Source organism: Lissotriton helveticus, unplaced genomic scaffold, assembly GCF_964261635.1.
Source record: "Lissotriton helveticus unplaced genomic scaffold, aLisHel1.1 SCAFFOLD_787, whole genome shotgun sequence".
Classification (NCBI taxonomy): Eukaryota; Metazoa; Chordata; class Amphibia; order Caudata; family Salamandridae; genus Lissotriton; species Lissotriton helveticus.
In genome coordinates this window covers 87666-109519 of record NW_027611911.1, presented here as the reverse complement: position 1 = coordinate 109519, position 21854 = coordinate 87666, and the positions used below count along the sequence as shown (strand labels likewise).

Here is a 21854-nt window from a genome sequence, read left to right as displayed (position 1 = left end):
CACTGACCGCTAACGATGATTGCCAAAGAGCTTCTCTTTCCCGCTTACTCAAGCACGGTAAGAGATCACACTGACCGCTAACGATGATTGCCAAAGAACTTCTCTTTCCCGCTTACTCAAGCACTCTAAGAGATCACACTGACCGCTAACGATGATTGCCATAGAGCTTCTCTTACCCGCTTACTCAAGCACTCTAAGAGATCACACTGACCGCTAACGATGATTGCCAAAGAGCTTCTCTTACCCGCTTACTCAAGCACTCTAAGAGATCACACTGACCGCTAACGATGATTGCCAAAGAGCTTCTCTTTCCCGCTTACTCAAGCACTCTAAGAGGTCACACTGACCGCTAACGATGATTGCCAAAGAGCTTCTCTTTCCCGCTTCTTCAAGCACTCTAAGAGATCACACTGACCGCTAACGATGATTGCCAAAGAGCTTCTCCTTCCCGCTTACTCAAGCACTCTAAGAGATCACACTGACCGCTAGCGATGATTGCCAAAGAGCTTCTCTTTCCCGCTTACTCAAGCACCCTAAGAGATCACACTGACCGCTAACAATGATCACCAAAGAGCTTCTCTTTCCCGCTTCTTCAAGCACTCTAAGAGATCACACTGACCACTAACGATGATTGCCAAAGAGCTTCTTTTTCCCGCTTACTCAAGCACGCTAAGATCACACTGACAGCTAACGATAATTACCAAAGAACTTCTCTTTCCCGCTTCTTCAAGCACTCTAAGAGATCACACTGACCGCTAACGATGATTGCCAAAGAGCTTCTCTTTCCCGCTTACTCAAGCACGCTAAGATCACACTGACAGCTAACGATGATTGCCAAAGAGCTTCTCTTTCCCGCTTATTCAAGCACTCTAAGAGATCACACTGACCGCTAACGATGATTGCCAAAGAGCTTCTCTTTCCCTCTTACTCAAGCACTCTAAGAGATCACACTGACCGCTAACGATGCTTGCCAAGAGCTTCTCTTTCCCGCTTACTCAAGCACGCTAAGAGATCACACTGAACGCTAACGATGATTGCCAAAGAGCTTCTCTTTCCCGCTTACTCAAGCACCCTAAGAGATCACACTGACCGCTAACGATGATCACCAAAGAGCTTCTCTTTCCCGCTTCTTCAAGCACGCTAAGAGATCACACTGACCGCTAAGGATGATTGCCAAAGAGCTACTCTTTCCCGCTTACTCAAGCACGGTAAGAGATCACACTGACCGCTAACGATGATTGCCAAAGAACTTCTCTTTCCCGCTTACTCAAGCACTCTAAGAGATCACACTGACCGCTAACGATGATTGCCAAAGAGCTTCTCTTACCCGCTTACTCAAGCACTCTAAGAGATCACACTGACCGCTAACGATGATTGCCAAAGAGCTTCTCTTACCCGCTTACTCAAGCACTCTAAGAGATCACACTGACCGCTAACGATGATTGCCAAAGAGCTTCTCTTTCCCGCTTACTCAAGCACTCTAAGAGGTCACACTGACCGCTAACGATGATTGCCAAAGAGCTTCTCTTTCCCGCTTCTTCAAGCACTCTAAGAGATCACACTGACCGCTAACGATGATTGCCAAAGAGCTTCTCTTTCCCGCTTACTCAAGCACTCTAAGAGATCACACTGACCACTAGCGATGATTGCCAAAGAGCTTCTCTTTCCCGCTTACTCAAGCACCCTAAGAGATCACACTGACCGCTAACGATGATCACCAAAGAGCTTCTCTTTCCCGCTTCTTCAAGCACTCTAAGAGATCACACTGACCACTAACGATGATTGCCAAAGAGCTTCTTTTTCCCGCTTACTCAAGCACGCTAAGATCACACTGACAGCTAACGATAATTACCAAAGAACTTCTCTTTCCCGCTTCTTCAAGCACTCTAAGAGATCACACTGACCGCTAACGATGATTGCCAAAGAGCTTCTCTTTCCCGCTTACTCAAGCACTCTAAGAGGTCACACTGACCGCTAACGATGATTGCCAAAGAGCTTCTCTTTCCCGCTTCTTCAAGCACTCTAAGAGATCACACTGACCGCTAACGATGATTGCCAAAGAGCTTCTCTTTCCTGCTTCTTCAAGCACTCTAAGAGATCACACTGACCGCTAACGATGATTGCCAAAGAGCTTCTCTTTCCCGCTTACTCAAGCACCCTAAGAGATCACACTGACCGCTAACGATGATTGCCAAAGAGCTCCTCTTTCCTGCTTCTTCAAGCACCCTAAGAGATCACACTGACCGCTAACGATGCTTGCCAAGAGCTTCTCTTTCCCGCTTACTCAAGCACGCTAAGAGATCACACTGAACGCTAACGATGATTGCCAAAGAGCTTCTCTTTCCCGCTTACTCAAGCACCCTAAGAGATCACACTGACCGCTAACGATGCTTGCCAAGAGCTTCTCTTTCCCGCTTACTCAAGCACGCTAAGAGATCACACTGACCGCTAACGATGATTGCCAAAGAGCTCCTCTTTCCTGCTTCTTCAAGCACGCTAAGAGATCACACTGACCGCTAACGATGATCACCAAAGAGCTTCTCTTTCCCGCTTACTCAAGCACTCTAAGAGATCACACTGACCGCTAGCGATGATTGCCAAAGAGCTTCTCTTTCCCGCTACCTCAAGCACTCTAAGAGATCACACTGACCGCTAGCGATGATTGTCTTCATGCACTCTAAGAGGTCACACTGACCGCTAACGATGATTGCCAAAGAGCTTCTCTTTCCCGCTTCTTCAAGCACCCTAAGAGATCACACTGACCGCTAACGATGATTGCCAAAGAGCTTCTCTTTCCCGCTTCTTCAAGCACCCTAAGAGATCACACTGACCGCTAACGATGATTGCCAAAGAGCTCCTCTTTCCCGCTTACTCAAGCACTCTAAGAGATCACACTGACCGCTAGCGATGATTGCCAAAGAGCTCCTCTTTCCTGCTTCTTCAAGCACTCTAAGAGATCACACTGACCGCTAACGATGATTGCCAAAGAGCTTCTCTTTCCCGCTTACTCAAGCACTCTAAGAGATCACACTGACCGCTAGCGATGATTGCCAAAGAGCTTCTCTTTCCCGCTAACTCAAGCACTCTAAGAGATCACACTGACCGCTAGCGATGATTGCCAAAGAGCTTCTCTTTCCCGCTACCTCAAGCACTCTAAGAGATCACACTGACCGCTAGCGATGATTGTCTTCATGCACTCTAAGAGATTACACTGACCGCTAACGATGATTGCCAAAGAGCTTCTCTTTCCCGCTTCTTCAAGCACCCTAAGAGATCACACTGACCGCTAACGATGATTGCCAAAGAGCTTCTTTTTCCTCCTCCTTCAAGCACCCTAAGAGATCAAGCTGACCGCTAACGATGATTACCGAAGAACTTGAGCCCTGACTGCGTCAAGTATGCATAGAAAGTAGATCTAACACTAACCATGATTACCAAAATCTTCATCCTTCAAGAATACTTGACCAATCAGAAAGGAGAATTAGCTAAGGGCCTGCGCTGTCCAGTGCCTTGGCAAAGGTACTCATGAGAAACAGGAATGAAGGAGTTAGCCAGTGTGTCTGGAAGTAAATGCTACACAAGCAGCTTTGAGACAGTGCCAGCCTTACCTGAAGGACAGGGAGCAGTTCTGCCAGTCGAAAGGGAAGTACGTCACCACGATGCTGCAGGTACTCCGGTAGATGGCGGGCGGGAGCCAGTACATGGAGCCGGTGTTGGAGACCAGCACGTTGGCATAGTAGGCCACTCCAAAATTCCCATCGATGCTGAGAGAGATGTGGAGAAGAGGAGAAGATTTGGCTGAAGGAACGTGCTGTGATTGTGATGATTAAAATCCAAAACAAGCACAGGCAAAGCCAAAAGCTCTAGGTTGCATTTCGAGCAGTGCATATATGATTGTTTAAAAAATAAAAGTCTGCAATAGTAAAAAATAAACAGAAACATGAAATTGCTTTTTTTTGCAAATTACATTTATAAGATAAAGAATGTTAATGATTCAGTGTGCTTTTGTGATGTGAAACCATTCCTCATGCAAGGAAAAACAAGCTCTCTGTAGAAGGCAGCATGGTACACCAAACATCCACAGGAGTAAGTAATAGAGAAGTGCTCCTCATGGCTAAAACCCATGTCATGCTTATTTTAGGTCAACAGGCAGATCCTCACACACGTACAGTTACTGTTTAGTAGTAAAAGTGTGAGGGACCAGGGGACTTACTCCTTAAAAGGAGGTTTTTAGGCAGGGGTAAGTAGTGTTTTAAGGAGGGGTTTAGGTAGGGGCATGAGTCCACCCACAAACGAGTAAACCCATTATTATTCACCCACTGCACATCTAAAGTTACTGTATCCAAAATGAGACCCAAAACAATAGTTCAACACCACACATGGCCAACCACTGGCACCGCAACACCCTTTCATAGAAAAAAATGGTCTTAAACTACAAGCCCATAAGAAATACTGTGAAATTAAATTAAATAGATAACCAAAAATTACTTTTCTGAAGTTTAAATTAAAAAATATTCCCAATTAAAGTAAAACAATTCTTTTATTATCCATTACATTTATTAAAAGCGATATGTAGAATTCATTAAAAGTAATTTGATCATACTTTAATGACAATTAATTATTTATTATTTTATAGAAAGTTGTTACAATGTTTTAGAATTCAATGTTTATTGTTTTATTTTTTAATATTGAATTGTATTTAGTTATATTTGTAACTATTTTACATAATTCATTTGAAGTAACATTATTTCCTATGGTGTTTTATTTTACGTCCCTGACTCAATACTTTTCTATAGGAGGGTGTTGCGGTAACATGGTTGGTGTGTGGTGCTTGGTTTACTCCTGTTTATTTTTTGGCAGTAGTAACTTACACTCATAAATTTGTCTCCACCCCCCTGTTTCTGGGCTGGAGACGTGTAAGTCTACACTTTTGAGGAACTTTACACTCTGATTTTGTGAATAGCCAAAGTAGTTGTTACCAGGAATTGTAAGAGTTAATTGCATGTGTAAATTAATAACAGGTATAAGCTATCTTTGTGAATAGCCTCAAAAGTGATTAAAGATACGTATATTGAATCAACATGTGTATAGTGCATGCCTGGGTGTATACGCGGTACCACGCGGCTGCTCACTTGTTCTCCAGGACGATGTCCGGTAGCCACAACATGTCAGAGGGGACTCTGATTATTTCCACGCCATGGTACTCCGATGAATTCCAGGCCAAGCGATAGTCCATCCATTGCTAAAGAAACTCAGAAATACAAAAGTAGTTACTGGCAGTAAAGACAGTCCTCCATTTCTCTGCCACCAAAGTACCACACCTGAGGGATACCACCTTCTGCCCAATTGGATCACAGGATGGTGGCCCATGCATGATGCATATTGTAAGAATTGACTCCAGTGCTTTTATAAGTAAACCACGTGAGCTCAGACCCGCCTCAAGGGATGGAGAGCTGAGCTGGGTGGAGAGTAGGACGTGGTACCCTGGCTAGTCATTCTTGCCTCTGGCAGCTTTGCCCACAGATAATACTTGGCATGGTGAGACGCTAAACACCTGTTCTAGTGTGTTACCAGAAGTGACACCAACAGTCCTATCCCTTACAGAACTGGAAGCAACTCCTATATTTTAAGACAAAAGGTTTTGAAGAATAGCACTCCCCTTTGAGATGGTCCCCACACTTCTTTTACTAATCACAATAAACTCTATGATGGGGGAGGGGCTAGACTGCCAGCAAGGCAGTACCAAATCTTTCATTACATCTTGGAAGACACAATTTAAGGAGTTTTGGGGTTACAAGTATAAAAGTGTTTGAAGCCAGTGTGGTCATAGTTAGTGCTTGGCTTTCTGGGGTACTTGTTTCTGGGTTCTTGACCCTCTTCAGCAGAAAGTAGCACATAGGCTTGGGGGTGCTTGAAACGCCACCGGTAGTACCCCTCAAAAGCAGGCAGGTTCACCCCACGACTCATCCACCAGAAGACTTCTCGATGAGCCAAACAATCAAGCGGGAGCGACAGCTCACTGCCAGCGCGTCAGAGACAGCTCTCCCATTGCATTATGGTAGATGTAGTTCATAGTGCTTTATAAATTACAAGTAGAAAAGTGCTTGACATGGCATGAAACTCATACCTCAGTAATGATAGAGGCACAGGCATCACAACACCTGCCGAAAAGAGCTGAGGCATGTGAGCTGAGACTCCCCTTTGCCCCTACTCTTTCCAAAAACAGAGGGCACACACTCAGGTCCTTCAAGAAATGCTGACAAAGGAGCCAAGTCCTTCATTAAAAATGCTCCAAAGCTCCAACACCTCATCCAAGGAGCTGGAATAAAAAGAGTACTTACCTCTGTTACTTACTCATGTTCTGCAGCTGAAGGTGTGTCTGGATTCATATTCTGTGCATTAGTTAGCAGTCTAGTGGCTGGGCTTGGAAAGGACTCTTCTAGTCTGTTTTTCCAAGTTTTATTTTAGCATGCATTGACGAGTTGTTGACCATTCGGTGCTACGTCTCTCCCTGCGCGACATCAGACGTATCCCCCGAAAACCCTTTGACGTGGTCGCCATCTTCAGAACCTTTTTTCATCTTTGGTTTGTTTTCCTCTTTTTGTCCTCTGTTGTAAACTTTTCTCTACAAATTCACCTCACCTTGGAAAAGGTGGGCGAGTCACATGTGAATCCAGAAAATTTTTCAAGCTGCAAAACTACTTCTGTCTGTCAGTAATCTTCGTTTTGCGGTGTGAAGCTTCAGGATCCGCGTGCTGCGCATTGATTTCATAGCGGTATCTTCTGTCTGGAGGATGGGTTAGCTTCAGTGTGCACTTGCAAATACATATTTCAGCCCTTTGTCCCACCTGGGTCTCCCTACAGCTTGCACATAACACACAGTAATGTTTTATGAATGTGTGCACTGACGGCCATGTTGCTGCCTTGCAGAAATCCTTTAAGGCCATAATTCCTAATTAGGCATGGGGTTCCCTCTTTTTCCTTGTTGAGTGACCCCCTGTGGTCTCTGACTGATACTTCTGCTATTTTGTGGCAGTGCTGAATAATTTGCACTATGTACCTGACAATAGTCCCCGTTAAGGACGCGGCACCCTTGCTTCCCTCAAGCAAGGACATCAAGACGTGTTATCCTTTTCTGCTTGTTTTTGTCATTTGTAGGTGGTAAATAATTGCCCGTCTTACATACAGGGTGTGTGGGACCTTTTCAGCCCGTGGTTTGATTTGTTGGAAGAAAGGTGGAGTTGTGAACGCCATTACAGTTCCCGTTTATTTATTAAGTTTTGTGCAGAAGTGTTGGCATCATGCAAAACATTGAAACAGCGAGCCAGTACCACGTTCGCACCTCCCTCCTTATTCCCAAATTCATCCAAATCTCTAGCATAGAAAGCCGCGTTGCGTGTACATCCACTGCGCCCGCTGTTTCAAAAGGTACGATCCCAAGGGATAAGAAAAGTTCAACATATATATGTGAAGTGCACTGCAAAATCAGTATTCCACAAAATTCAGTCCAATCTTTTCATATGACGTCCAAGGGAATCTTTATTTTTCTTGGAAATGGAACAGAACAGCCAACGCGTTTTGTTCACTACATGTGAGCTTCATCAGGGCATACATTTTGACTTTCACGATATTTGTCTTAAGAAGAAAAGCGTGCCGCGGATCATCATAATTTGTTGATGTAAATTTCCAGTATAAATGTTGAACTTCAATTCAACGGGTCCCCATTTGTTTGAGGGCGAGCATATGTCATCATCATTGTTGATCAAATAGCAGTGAGGCACCTTGATGCGTGCCGTTTTTGAAGCCCCAAACTGACGTTTCTTTGCGAGTCCACTTCCTATGAGGACCGTTGAATTGAACGTTATAACTGAGGACAGTTTTAGAAAGACACTGAGCGAAGGTCCAGAGACAAGACTCCTGCATCAGCTCAGATGTGGAGCATCCATCTATGTATGCTAAGGTATGGGATACGCCAATAATCTAAAAGATATCTATACTAATATTATAAAGAGAGAGCCCAAACCTTTGAGGCGGGTTATCTCAGGAACCACAGCACCAATCACAACACCCAATACAGCATTGGAAAGGGCAGTTGCATCAGAAGGACATAGGCTATACAGATGCCCACCATATACATTTGAAAGGTAAAAGAACCTTACCAGCAAAGTAGTCCCTTGTGGGTGGAGGCGTCGGCGGGGCGCGGCATGACGGAAAAAAAAGTGTTCCTTAAATGTGTGCGTTGTGCTGGGGGCGTGTGCTGGGGCGTGAACAAGGCCAATGGGCGCGGCAATTGCAATTGCACAGCAGCAAGGGGTGTGGCCAATGGGCGCGACAACCGGCAACAATTGCGTGGCAGATCCCCCCCAAAAAAAGCGTGCCTTGGGGCGTGGCCAATGGGCACGGCAATTGCCGGGGCTTAGGTGGGGGCAGTCGCGACTGATCGTGCCTGCGGGGACAATAACTGCACAGTATCCTGCGCGCTGTCAGCCAGTCAACTCTCTGCATAAAGGACCGTGCCTGCGGGGACACTAACTGCAGCGTCTCCTGCGCGCTGTCCCACACTCAACTCTCTGCATAAACGAATTGACACCAGGCGCACAACATCAACCAGGGCTGGAGCCGGGCTAAGGCGGCGGATGACGCGACTAAGCGCGACTGCTGGGACACTAACCTTTGAACTGACGGCACTTTCCCACACGTGCAGCGTCTCCAGCGCGCGCTGTCACCCTCTCAACTCTCTGCATCAACGACTTTACACCACAAGCACAACATCAAACAAAACTGGAGCCGGGCCTCAAGCGGGGGATGACGCAATTCGGCGTGCCTGCGGGGAGACGAAATTTACAACTGAATTCACTTTCACACACGCTTACCTACGGAAGTGGAGTACATACACACTAGAGACATCTGCTAATACTTCTTACTCCGAGGTACACACAGTATCTGCACACACATGCCTAACTATTGTGACACTTCATGCTAAAAATGTTCTCTACCGCGAGATTTTAAAATAAATTTCCCTTGCCTATTAAACGCATTGCACACATTCTGTTTCATACCCGGACAACGTCGGGACGGGCTGCTAGTTTGATATATAATCGCTCAGCTTCACTAGGAAGAGGGGTTAGGCTACTCTGTCTTATAACATGACATGGCTTTTTATGGCATATGGTCTGTTAACCATGCTAGCAATATTTTTCATATGCATTTGTTTTCTAATTTTGGTGTAAACACTGCATCTTAGTTTAACCTCTTCGGTGCTCGTGACGAGACCAGCTCGTCATGAGTCACAGTGGAGCTGTGCTCATGACGAGCTGGTCTCGTCATAACGGCTGCGCTCCGCCCACGCACGATTAATTCCCCGCCTGTGCGGGCGAATTAATCAGTGGGCGGGGTCGTGATGAGACCAGCTCGTCATGAGCACAGCTCCACCGTTACTCATGAAAAGTTGGTCTTGTCACGAGCACTGCGGCGCCGCGCTCACCCCTCGCCCTCCCGCACCGTGGGGGGAATATCCCCCACAGGGAAGGGGCTAAATAAATATCATTTTTGAAAGAATGGGGACCCCTACTAATGATGAAATCACTACTGGTAGGGTCTAACAACAATTATTTTGGAAAAAATTAACAGTAGTGAAGGACAATAGATCGAGTGCCTGAGCCTAGGGGAACAACACAATTAACATATAAAAGGACATGTGACCATGATTAAACAAGACCAAACATGATGTATATAGAAAAAGATTTTTATAGATTCATTTATCTTATTTTCTTCATTTTGATTGAGTATACATTTAAAATTACAATTCAAAGATTGAGTCAGTGCAAAACATTAAATTATTACAATACAGAAAGGCGAATACACCAAATGAGTCGATGGTAATTAGTGGGCAGATGAAGTTAGCAAACCTTCATCTGCCCACCAATTACCATCGACTCATTTTGTGTTCTTTAATTAATTTACTTTTACATTTTTTGTGTGTATTCGCCTTTCTGTATTGTAATAATTTAATGTTTTGCACTGACTCAATCTTTGAATTGTAATTTTAAATGTATACTTAATCAAAATGAAGAAAATAAGATAAATGAATCTATAAAAATCTTTTTCTATATACATCATGTTTGGTCTTGTTTAATCATGGTCACATGTCCTTTTATATGTTAATTGTGTTGTTCCCCTAGGCTCAGGCACTCGATCTATTGTCCTTCACTACTGTTAATTTTTTCCAAAATAATAGCTAAATAAATATCATACACTTACTTCATGTCTCTTTTTTATCTTATTGTGGACTAGTACGAGTGAGAGAACGAAAGGGTGTGTTCTGTTACTGCGATCCCTGAGAGTGTTGTGTTCTGGGGTGCCAAGTCACTTGTCTCTCTGGTATGGTTAGGAGGACCGATGAGGCACTATAGCTAGTCGGACTCGGACTCATAGATACTGAGGTGGTGTGGGGACTCAATCCCTACATGCCGATATTCTGTGGTCCCAAGCACAGTTCTGTTCCAGACCAGAATCCCGGCAACAGGGGAACTAAGGGACTGGAGGAAACCATCATGGCCAGCATCTTTCCCACCGCCCTCACTGTCAGACGTTCATCCTTCTGGGAACGGTGAGCTTGGTCTGCTATTGCTTGGACTCTCTTTGGCGCTGGAAGGGCTTTATCCTTTCTGAGTTTACAACTGCCGCAGAGAGTTCTTCACTCTTTCCAGTTTTGCTTGTGATGTCTCATAATTGATGGAGTGACCCAGTATGGAGTGTTTCCATTACTGGGCTTATGTTGCCTTTGCACTGTTTGAACATCTTTGCATTTACTAGCCAAATGTCCAGATAGGGATTATGGGTAGGGGTAACTCGTGTAATTGACTGTAGAATAAGTACAGGAAATTACAGCAAAATGACACTGAATTACACGAGCCGCGTAACCCTGCTGTTAGCCCTATTTCTAACCATAAAATGCCCCCTTGTGTCTAAAATGAACCCAAGGGTGCATTTGCACTAAGAAAATAGTGCAAATGCAACAAAACAGAACAGCAGCTGCTCACACTCTGTCCTGTGCTCCTGAGTGGGCGTTTTTGCTCCAAATTACTCTAAGTTACCTAAACGGGTGTAATTGCATAATTTTCTATAATGCATAATTAGCAAAATTACTCAGATTGCTCCGGCATAATTGAAATTCTACCCAGGCCTAGTAGGGATACTCGTCTTGTGAGATGCATCACCACACCAGCTACACATTTCATAAACTGCAGGTGTCGACTTCTTTGCAAAAGGTAACACTTCTATTGGCAGTGTACTGCGCCTACTATGGATCTGTTAACAACTACAAGGGCTTGTCCAAACACCCTGAACCAGGGACATTTAGTCAGTACACCCAACAAGTTGAAGACAGTATATTTTTTTTGCAGCTGATTAAATGGGCGCAAAATAAGAGGATTTTTCGCTACCAAGGACTAATTGAATTATGGCTCCTTGAGAGAGCGCGATAAAGTACAAAAGCTCCTCCCTTTGCCATCTCGATAGTAAGTTTTCTTTCTGGCTCACGTACATTTTCGTAAATTGAGCTTGTATCTCTTCATGTTGAGGGACTATTTTTAAGTAACCCCGGTTTTTTGCCTTTTACCGTTTTAGTACAAATAAGCGTGTGGCCGTGTGGTGGACCATAAGTTATTGATTGGCCAATACGGTTTCTCACAGGTGACATGATGTTTTTTATTCTATTTTTGTACGCACATTGGGTGAGGTTATGGCCTTTTAATTTACTTGATTCTTTATCTCTCTAATTTCTGGACTCAACACTGGTGTCCTGGTCTGTAGGTCTCTAAGCCTTTTCTCTCGAAGTAGCCCCTATATATATATAAAATTGTATTGTAATATACTATGCCTTTCTCCATTGTACAGATTGTTAATCGCTCAAGTAATTTCCCAGTCCTGAAGATGACCGTATAGTAAAACAACGGTCGAAACGCCGTCGACGCTTCTGGTGGCCTAAATTATTGTAGGACACATTATATGTGTGTGTATGTTGTTCCTTCATTGTAACATGTAAGGTCTTGTTGGCCACTTGTCTGTTTTTTGGTAAATTGTGTTTTTTGGACCAGCTCCTTTGTATTGAGCACAACTGTTCTCTTTTAAAATGATTTTCTACTACATATAATAAATATCAACCACTTTTTCTACTGTACCTTTGGATTGAAAGGCTCTTACTTTCGTGCTTCTTCTTGTTTATTCTATGTTTACCCGATTTAAATTGCCGCTTTCCTGAACCTCTTGTTGGGTGTACTATGGATCGGTGGCATGCTTGGTGTAGTGTCTTCATTGGAATGTGTCGGTGCATCCTTGAGGTCTGTAGCCGCCAGGCAGGCTCCTCTTTGTGTTAGTGGAATGGCCTCCTGTAGTGATGTCATCTTGAACGTTTGTGTTTTGATTGACATGTTGAGTGCTCAAAGATCTAGACTGGGGTCTAGGGTTTTGTCGGGCTTTGGTACCGAGAGGCAGATCGAGTAGACTCCTTGGTGTCTTTCCTTTGCTGTTCCAGATCTGTTGCCATTTTGCTTATAGGGTTGTTCGCTTGTCGAACACAAATCTTTTCTCACTTGCTGATGGTCTTTTCTTGTGGTCCTATGGTGTGTGGTGTGCATTGTAGTTCTATTGACAAACCTAAGTCTCTTCAAGATTCCTGTTTCCTCTTTGACGAGGCCATGGTGCAGTGCACCCACCTCTGCTTCTCCCTTGCCCTGGGTGTTGGGTTGGAACTCTGCACACGCAGTGCATCATTCCGGCATGTGGTCCTTCAAGAGGCAGAGGGACTGCACATGTTTCGGCTGTCCTTCTGGGTGTACTTGTGGTGGCAATTGAGGCAAAACCTAAACTGGATACGCTCCATTGCCCTCACTCATTCTCCAACCCATGTGGTTGTCTCAGCTGTTGATCTTTCCCTTTCAACTGCATTTTGAGGATGTTTTCTGGTGCTTTCTTCCTCCTTTGATGTCCTTTGAGAGGTGTGATATGACTGGCACTCTCCTCAGTAATCATCAACAAAAAATGTTTTTCTTTGGTGTAGTTTTTTCTCGATTGACTCTAGAGCTCTCTCCTGTACCTTCAGACCCCATGGCGGAAAAAAGAATTTGAAGATGGCGACCATGTCGAAGAGTTTCCAGGGTATATGTCCGACGTCATGCAAGGATGAACTTAACACCAAATGGTCAACAACTCGACAACACCCGCTCCTAAAAAATATGGAAAAAAACACTAAAAGAGACTATTCTGGATCCAACCACTAGATGGCGGAATAATGCACTGCATGTGAATTTAGAAAAGATTCTCACAGTAAATCCCTGGAGTTCATTGTCTAAGGGGATCAGCACTAGAGCCTTTTATCCAAAGACTCAACTACGTTCACGGGTGATACCCGCTCACCATGGTGGGCACTTTATGACTCCAGTGACATCATGATAGGGTTGTTTCTGGCGCCGACATGGAACCATATCTCCCTCCCTGCGCGGATCCAGTCTGGAGCCCGGGAAATTGCAAAGGGGAGGAGTCTGAAGGTAAACAGAGTGCCCAGCAGAAAGGTGGTTACTGAAGGTTAATATCTATTCTGTGTCCCCATTTTCACTCTTTATTATGTGCCCTCTGTTTACAACATTAAGTTGGTTGGGACCACCTCCTGCTTCTAAAGCCTTCTGCCGCTGTCACTGGAGTTTTACTGACATCTCCCCCTATCTAGCAAGGCAGCGCCAGGGTCTTGTTTTCATTTATAGGGCTATGTAGCATTACCAACTACAGAAGTGACATCACTTCCCCTAAACACCTTCACCATACTAGCTCCTCCTAACCATGGCATCACTAGATTAGACAAATCTAGCAGACCAGGTGGGGGTATTGCCTGCATACTGGTAATATCTAATCTGTTGTATGCTCAAGCGAATACCTATGCATCGACATCGCATGCAACAACAGGCCAGTTTGCAAACTGCACATGATCTACCAGCCCCCAGGAGACAACCTTTCCTGTATTGAACAGATTATGGAAATCATTGCAACAAACACGGGACAACACGGTACCCAAATCTTCCACGGAGACTTCAACCGCCACTGGAATGATCTGAATGACTCTGCAGTCAACAACCTTAAAACATATCTTCCGTACCTTAGTCTAATCTAAATCGGCAACAGCCTGGCACAGAACAAGGGATCATCGCCAACTCCGTTCAACTTGAATCTATCCTCCTTGTGACTGGTCTGACCACCACTGCATCACATTCCTCTCCCATGAAGCAGTTAGAACAAACAGAGCTCAACCAAAGAAATCAAAAATTTGGAAAAGGAGCATAAGAAACATTAACATAGATGAATTAAAATCTTTCAGTGGCAACACCCTGCCTTCTCCAGGATCTTACAAACCACTACACTAGTTCCATGAAGATTATTCTAGCCTCTATTGCACTGCTACAACTAAAATGATTGTCCACCAAAGACTCCAAACCATAGTGCAATGTTTGTCTCAATACAGAAAGACGTAACCTGAGACTAGCTGAATGACGGTGGCGATCCTCTCCGTCCCTTGAACACCTCAAGCATTGAGAAGAATGAGAAACTCGTACTACAAATGTATCAGAAGGGCGAGAGCTTGCTTCTTTAGGAACCAACTAGACCAAGCTACAAATTGACCCAAAAAACTATTTGAACTTGTTAAGCTACAATCAAATTTGCCTACCCAACCCTCCCCGAGCTGAATCCACTCCATCACCAAACATCGAGGAATTTGCCTCCTTCTTCCTTGAGAAGACAGAAAACATGAGAATTGATTTGCAGAGGGCTTCAGACCATTGTCCTCCCTTACCTCACTCCAGCATCTTCCCCTCGCTGATGACTATACCCTCATTTCCACCTGGGCACACCCGATAAAACATCACCTTATGGACTTCTTGCAAAACCTTTCAGAAATGCGCCATTCTCAAAATTCTAGCAGCGCTGAAACCAGCAAACCACTTCAACAACCCTCTTCCCTCCAATTTCTTCAATAAGATCAAACCGTTTATACTCCCACTCTGGACCAAGATTATGAATGCCTCTCTACTTCAAGGCACTATCCCTGACTGCCTAAAGTTGGGACAGGTGTCCCCATCCTAAAAAGACCATCAGCAGATCATACGGATCTAAACAACTTCTGCCCAGTCTCCAACATTCCAACTCTGGCAAAGCTCCTTGAAAAATGTGTACACATCCAACTCTGTGACCACACTGAGCAATTCAGCCTCTGGACCAATTCCAATCTGGCTTCGGCCTGGGGCACAACACTGAATCAATTCCTACACACGTAGTGGATGATGCGCTCAAATTGTTGCCTCCTTATCCTCCTTGACCTATCTTCGGCATTCAATACGGTTAAGCACAACAACTTACTAGACTTAAATAGAATGGGCTTATCAGGGTCCGTCCTAAACAGGTTCACCTCGTTTGTCCAAAACAGACCTCAAAGATTCAAGGTTAAGCAGTCCCTATCTAAGACCTCTCCGGTCACACTGAGTCCCGCAGGGTTCCTCCCTCTCACCAACTCTTTTCAACTTGTTCATGGAGCCTCTAACAAAAATTCTGAGTTTATCCAACATCCACTGTCACATGTACGCTGACGACACCCAACTATACCTGAAAGTCACCTCTCCTGAAGACATGCGATCCCTCAATTTAACCCTAAAAAAAAACCTAATCCTGGCTGGCAGACAAGCACCTCAAAGTAAACACACTCAAACCCGAATTCCTACTAATTGCTCTGACCAACCAGTCACCCATCATCAAGGAATGGCTAAAACAACTAAAAGCCCTCAACATCCTGCCTCAAGTTATTGATTCAGTGAGATCACGAGGAATAACTCTTGACAAGAACCGTAACATCCTGAAGCACATCAGTGCCGCCTCCAAAGGAACAAACCTACAATGAGCATCTTGAGGAAATTAAAACCCTTCCTCCCCCCAATGACTTCGAATCTGCAGTGCAAGCCCTAGTGATCCCTAGGTTAGACTTCGGACGCGTAACCCACTGCGGCCTGCCCAGATCCACAGCTGCCTCGCTTAACTCTGCTGCAAGACTCGCCACAGGATTAAAAAGAAACAACCACATCGCCCCGGACTTAAAAGCCCTGCACTGGCTCGCCTATGAAGCAAGAATTCAAATAAAAATCACGTGCATGACCCATAAACTCCTACACTTCGATACCCCGAGATACCTCACTCTGAAGCTGGAACTCTTGGGGGCGACAGATCCTTCAGACGCTCCAGCACCTCCCTGCTGAAACCACAGAGATTCTCTAAAAAGAAAACCTGCAACCGAGCTTTCTCTGGGATCGCCCCGAGAATCTGGAACTCCCTGTCCCCTGAAACCAGACTGAACCCCTCAACGGATCCTTTCAAGAAAGAAGCGAAAGTTCTACTCCTAACAAATGTATGCTCTAGATCCTAGGATCTCCTCTCCCCGCACCTCTCTTGATTCATCAATTACTGCTGGCTGTTATTGTTCTGGTGATTGTTTTTCTAAGGTTTATTGTTTTGTACTACTGTATCCATTTGTATCTATATTTTGTGTTGATCTCTGTCCTTCCTTGGGACTCGTATTGGTTTCCATAAGTCTCTGCTCTCTGAACATGTGTAATGCGCTCTGATACCCGCATGGATCATGTTCACGCTACATAAAACGTTTCAAATTAAATATGAATAAACATCTTCTAAGCACCCTCTGACACGCACGACTGCCCTATTCTCGCCTCTTATCCGAGCGACACTCTTGGGAGTTCTGTCGCGGATCACTGTGTTTTCCTTGTCCCCTGAGCCCACAATCCTGAGGATCTTCACACTCACAATTTCAATCCATACGTTGGTCGTCAAGGTTTCCTCCTTTTCGTTCTGTGAAAGAAAAAGCATAGACGTCAGCTGTGGTTTGGTGCCTTGTGAAGTCACACTCGTTCAACACAACACTGCACATTCATTGGGTTCTTATTCCGCCAACGCTGTCACACTCGTGGAACACAACACTTCACATTCTTTGGGTTCTTGTTGTCTACAACACTGTCACACTCAAGCAACAAAATACACCACATTCTATGGGCTCTTGTTCCATACAATGGCATCATATTTGTGCAACACAACACTGCACATTCTTTGTTTCATGTTCTGTCCAACACTATCACTCTCCTGCCAAACAACTCTGCACATTCTTTGGGTTCTTATTGTGTAGAACGCTGCTACACGCGAGCAAAACAATACACCACACTCTTTGGTTTCTTATTCTATGCAAGTCTTGACATTGATTTTTTAGCAACCCCAAAGCTCTCGTTATCTCACACAGATTTGTGGATTTGGGCTTTACTCTGTTATGGGGAAAATCTTGAAGTTACATTTGCTGCTCAGTTGCGAAAAGATGGCAACCCAGCATCTTGTGGGTGCTGGACAGAGGGAGGGTCTGCCTTGTTGGCTCACTGACGGCATCAGTGACGTCTGACGTGGACAACCATGGGCCACTGTTGTCCATTCCACTCCCTCGCTCACATGGGGAGGTGTGGTGTGTCTTGTAGACACTCCAAATCTTCCAGGATGCTGAACTTAAGTTGTCAAGTTGAATTTGCCACCATCTCACTCCTTGTAACTGCGCGTGCCCCGGACTGGGTGATATCCCCCTCGTTAAATGCCTGTATGGAACAACTGGGCGATATATTGCCATAAGAAGCATTTCTGTCCCCCAGTCTAGAGATGAAGCAGAGTTACAGCTGTGAGGTCTTCTCCTTCTGATAAGGTGCTGATTTACGAGAGCCCTGCGTCACTTTTGCACAAAGTAAAGTGGTAAATGCACCATCAATGATGCCACGCAGAGCTACCCTGCGTGGCTTTGAATGGCCTCATAAATCATGACTAAGGCGATGAAACAAAAGATTGCTGCGTCGCCTCACCCTGGGCTCGGGAACGTTCCACAGGCGTTGCGGTATGTGTTTCCTTGCAACACCCATGGCCACAGCAGGCGTATTTAGTAGAAACATCTTTATTTCTCCTCGTTTTTCCTCTTTCTATGCGCGCTGCATTCTGCATCAATAATGTTCTGCCCGATATGGGCTACTCCGAGTTCTCCGGGAGTCTCTCTGTCCTGTGCTCATGGAGTGCTGGCTGGACTTTGGAGGTCCGCGAGCAGAGAGCTGGCGAGCGCTGCTGTGCAGCGAGACCGTTGTGCGATCTGTCGTCCCCGGCTCGGATGCGTAAAGAGTAAAGATCATTGTTGACGACGGAAGAGTTTGCACCGCTGCCAGAGTCCACTCTGAGCCTTCATGCTGATGGCTGTCAGAAGAGGAAGGCCATCCCCAAACCCAAGAGAACCCCAGCCTGGCAGAGAGGGGCGCGTGTGATTCTTTGATGCTGATGGCACGCGATCTCATCAGCTCTTGTAGAGTCATTAAAAACTCATAGGGAATGATTACAGTTAACAAGTGGCTTGACATCACTCTCCTGGGCTTTGACACAAAAGAACAGGTGTTGACAGAACTCTCTTCAGCTTCAAAATCTCTTCCCTGCGCAGAAAAGGCCAACACTATCCCTCATCTCAGATTAGGTACAAAAAAACAATTGGTTCTGTTGGAGCAGAACAACTAATTAGTATAACATTGTGAAGTAACTGTAGATGTGAGTTATGAATAAAATACAAGACAACAAACCAGACATGGGTCTGTTTGGATTATGTTATGTTATTGCATATTTGTAAAGCGCACAGCTACTCAATCGAGTGTCCCGGCGCTAAAGCAGAACAGAACGTTATCGAAAAACAGGACCGACTCTCAGGATGAATTATTGCTGGAATTACCAGGTTTTGAGTTGTTTCCTAAACAGCCAAACATCTGTTAGTTGTCTTATTGTAGTAGGTAGCTTATTCCAAAGGTGTGCTACCTGTACTTAGAATGAGCGGCCACCTCTACGAGATCGTGCAAATTTAGGCACGCTCATCGGATGCTGTTGGGATGATCTTAAAAATCTACCGGGCGTGTAAAAAGACACTCATCTCCTAATATAATGTGCTCCTGTACCATGCAAAGCTTTAAAGGCCAGTGTCAAAGCCTTGAACTGGATTCTGCGGCGAATGTTTTTCTTGCTGCTCTACAGGTGCAAAGTAAAGCTGCTCGTGCGATGCAAGTGAAAATGTGGCTGAGTACAACAATACAAATTTGATTCACAAAGCAAATGCAACAAACAATTTGCAAGTCTCATATGAGAAGGGCAAACGTTTATCTCTTCTTGCCTGCCCCAGGACTGTGGATTCAGTACAGGCAATTTAAAACCAAGCAGTTTGCAAGCGAGCTGGGAGACACCTGCTGTATAGACCCAAATTTGGAAAAAAAGTGGATGGGTTTAATTCCCATTGTAACCCACACCATCCAAAAGCTAAAGGGGTTACACTCCACAGAGGACTCTCTTTTCAGACAAGCGTTCCATCCGAAGCACAGTAACCTTGGAAGCAAGTTTCCGAGGCACTCCTTAAGTTTTATATCCTGTTTTCCTGAAACGCGATTAAAGGCACTATGCGTCTACAGGTTGTTCCGCACCCAGTCCTGATGAAGACCCAGATTGATGTGTCATACCAATGACAACTTTCAAGGGTCGAAACGTCGACGATGGATTTCAAATTGCCTGTGCTGAATCCACAAGTCCTGGGGCAACCAAGAAGAGATAACCTTTTGTCCTTTCATATGATACTAGCAAATCATATTACTCCAGACTGGCTGATCGCATTAGTTTGCTGCATTTACTTTGCGAATCCAAATTTGTGTTGTACTCAGTCACATTTTCACTTGATGCACCGCACGAGCACCTTCACTTTACGCCTATGGAGCAGCTTCAAAACTGCAATTCACATATAAAATCATACAGGGCCCGATTCACAGAACTAACTTAAGACAAAATCCTAAACTTACTACTTTTGGTATTCACAGAAGTTAGGATTTTGTCTTAAAACAGACTTAAGACAGACTTAAGACAAAATCCTAACTTAAGTCTGTCTTAAGTTTGTCTTAAGACAAACTTAAGACAAAATCCTAACTTCTGTCAATACCAATAGTAGTAAGTTTAGGATTTTGTCTTAAGTTAGTTCGGTGAATCAGGCCCATTGTCACTAAACAATTATATACAAATTAGTTGCTGTGCTCCAACAGAAACAATTGTCTCTTTGTACCAAACGATACCCAGGTTCTGAGGAATACAGGGTTATCCCATTGAAGCTTAATACTTTCAGATTAGAGCGGAGGCACGTCCTGTTGGGTAAAGGTGCTAAGTGTCACTACTTAGGATTGTAAACAATTCAAACCTGGAAGTGCTTTGGGGCGAAAGAGGCCAGCGCTCACCATGGACCCGTTCCACCTAGGTGAATACCCTTCCTGGTTCCCCATGCCAACTGGTAACCCCGCTTGTGAATGGTATATTTGGGTCTTTCAAATGTACAGCTTGCCCACTCCACAGTGTACTTGTTCGGTTATGCAGGAAATCCATCTGTTGTGTCACAAGGATGGGGGTCCTCAGTGGTGTGACTAATTGTGTCGTTTGACTAGGGCATCCCCTCACTCACCCTGTTGAGAACTGTCCTGTACTATAGTGAGGGACTGACAGCTGTTGGCCATGGTCATTATCATGTAATGGTCTTTGGACAAACAGGTGACATTTTAGTCCAGGCGTCAGAGGAGAGATATTAAGACAAGTGTCTTCACACAAGCCTGGAGCTCACTTAGGGGCATATTAGCAAGATGTGCGTTAAAAAAGGCACATCGCACATTTCACTATCGCCTGATTTTTTCGCCGTGTTAGCGTGTTATTATCAACGCGCAACACGTAGGCGATAGTAAATCCTGCGATAACTGGCGATAGTGAACATTAGCGCGTGAAAACAAGCGTTGTTTTCACGCGCTAATGTGTACCTTGATAATATGGGGGGGCGGATTCAGCTTTATGATCCATACCCCCATGTTATCAATGCCTAACACCTGATCAGAGCAGGCGTTGGGAGACCTGCGATAAACGAGTTTATCGCAGGTCTTTTCCTCCCAACGCCTGCCTTGGTGATAGGGTGTTCCCACCTCCAACCACATTTTACATGTGGTTGGACGTGGGAACGCCCACTTTGCATGTCATTAGCAATGTTTCTCGCTGACATGCAAAGTGGGCTTGAGGCAGGCGTTGCAATGCCCTTGTAAATAGGGCACTGGAAGTATCGCCGCTTTCTTGGCGAATTGTGCCGAGAAAGCGGCGATACTTCAGCTTGTTAATATGCCCCTTAATGTCTAACCTTGGAGAGTCACCAAGGGGAACCTTGGCATGACCCGCAGTCCCCGAAACCGACATCTCTCTTCCTGTGGACTTACTTTTAATCTAGCATGGGTCAGAGACTCCCAGATCCCACTGTCAGTGAGGGGAACACACAGGGATCCAGGTTTAGAAGGTTAACTTGCTTCTCCAATAACGAGACAGAACCTCTGTCAGTACAGTAGACTTACAACAGCCACCAGCTGCACATGCTTGGATGGGAACATTCAACCTTTCCATTGGACCCCTGGAGTTTCTGAGATGGACTTCACCAGTGGGTGAACAAACTTTACAACGCAACTTTTACAACGCACTACCATTACAACGAAACTTTTACAACGCAAAATCCATTACAACGCATGCATTTACAACACAGTCATTACAACGCATGACACTACAACACACACCACTACAACGCATGCCATTACAACGCAGTCATTACAACGCATACCATTATAACACATAGTACCCTTACACTATCCAACACCTATCCTACTGTTGCACCCCCTGGAGTTAGAATAGTAATGTTTACC

General features: G+C 44.8%; 1 protein-coding gene across 1 annotated transcript in view; it reads right to left on the bottom strand.

The window, feature by feature from the left end:
* The window catches only part of LOC144807242 (acetylcholine receptor subunit gamma-like), a gene marked incomplete at its 5' end in the record, with an annotated part of 101393 nt that overhangs the window by 26555 nt on the left and 52984 nt on the right, over nt 1-21854 (bottom strand). The window contains 3 exons of the mRNA XM_078673094.1: nt 3609-3764; nt 5133-5242; nt 16855-16899. Coding sequence (XP_078529220.1) covers nt 3609-3764; nt 5133-5242; nt 16855-16899 — 311 coding nt within the window. The remainder of the gene's footprint in view (nt 1-3608; nt 3765-5132; nt 5243-16854; nt 16900-21854) is intronic.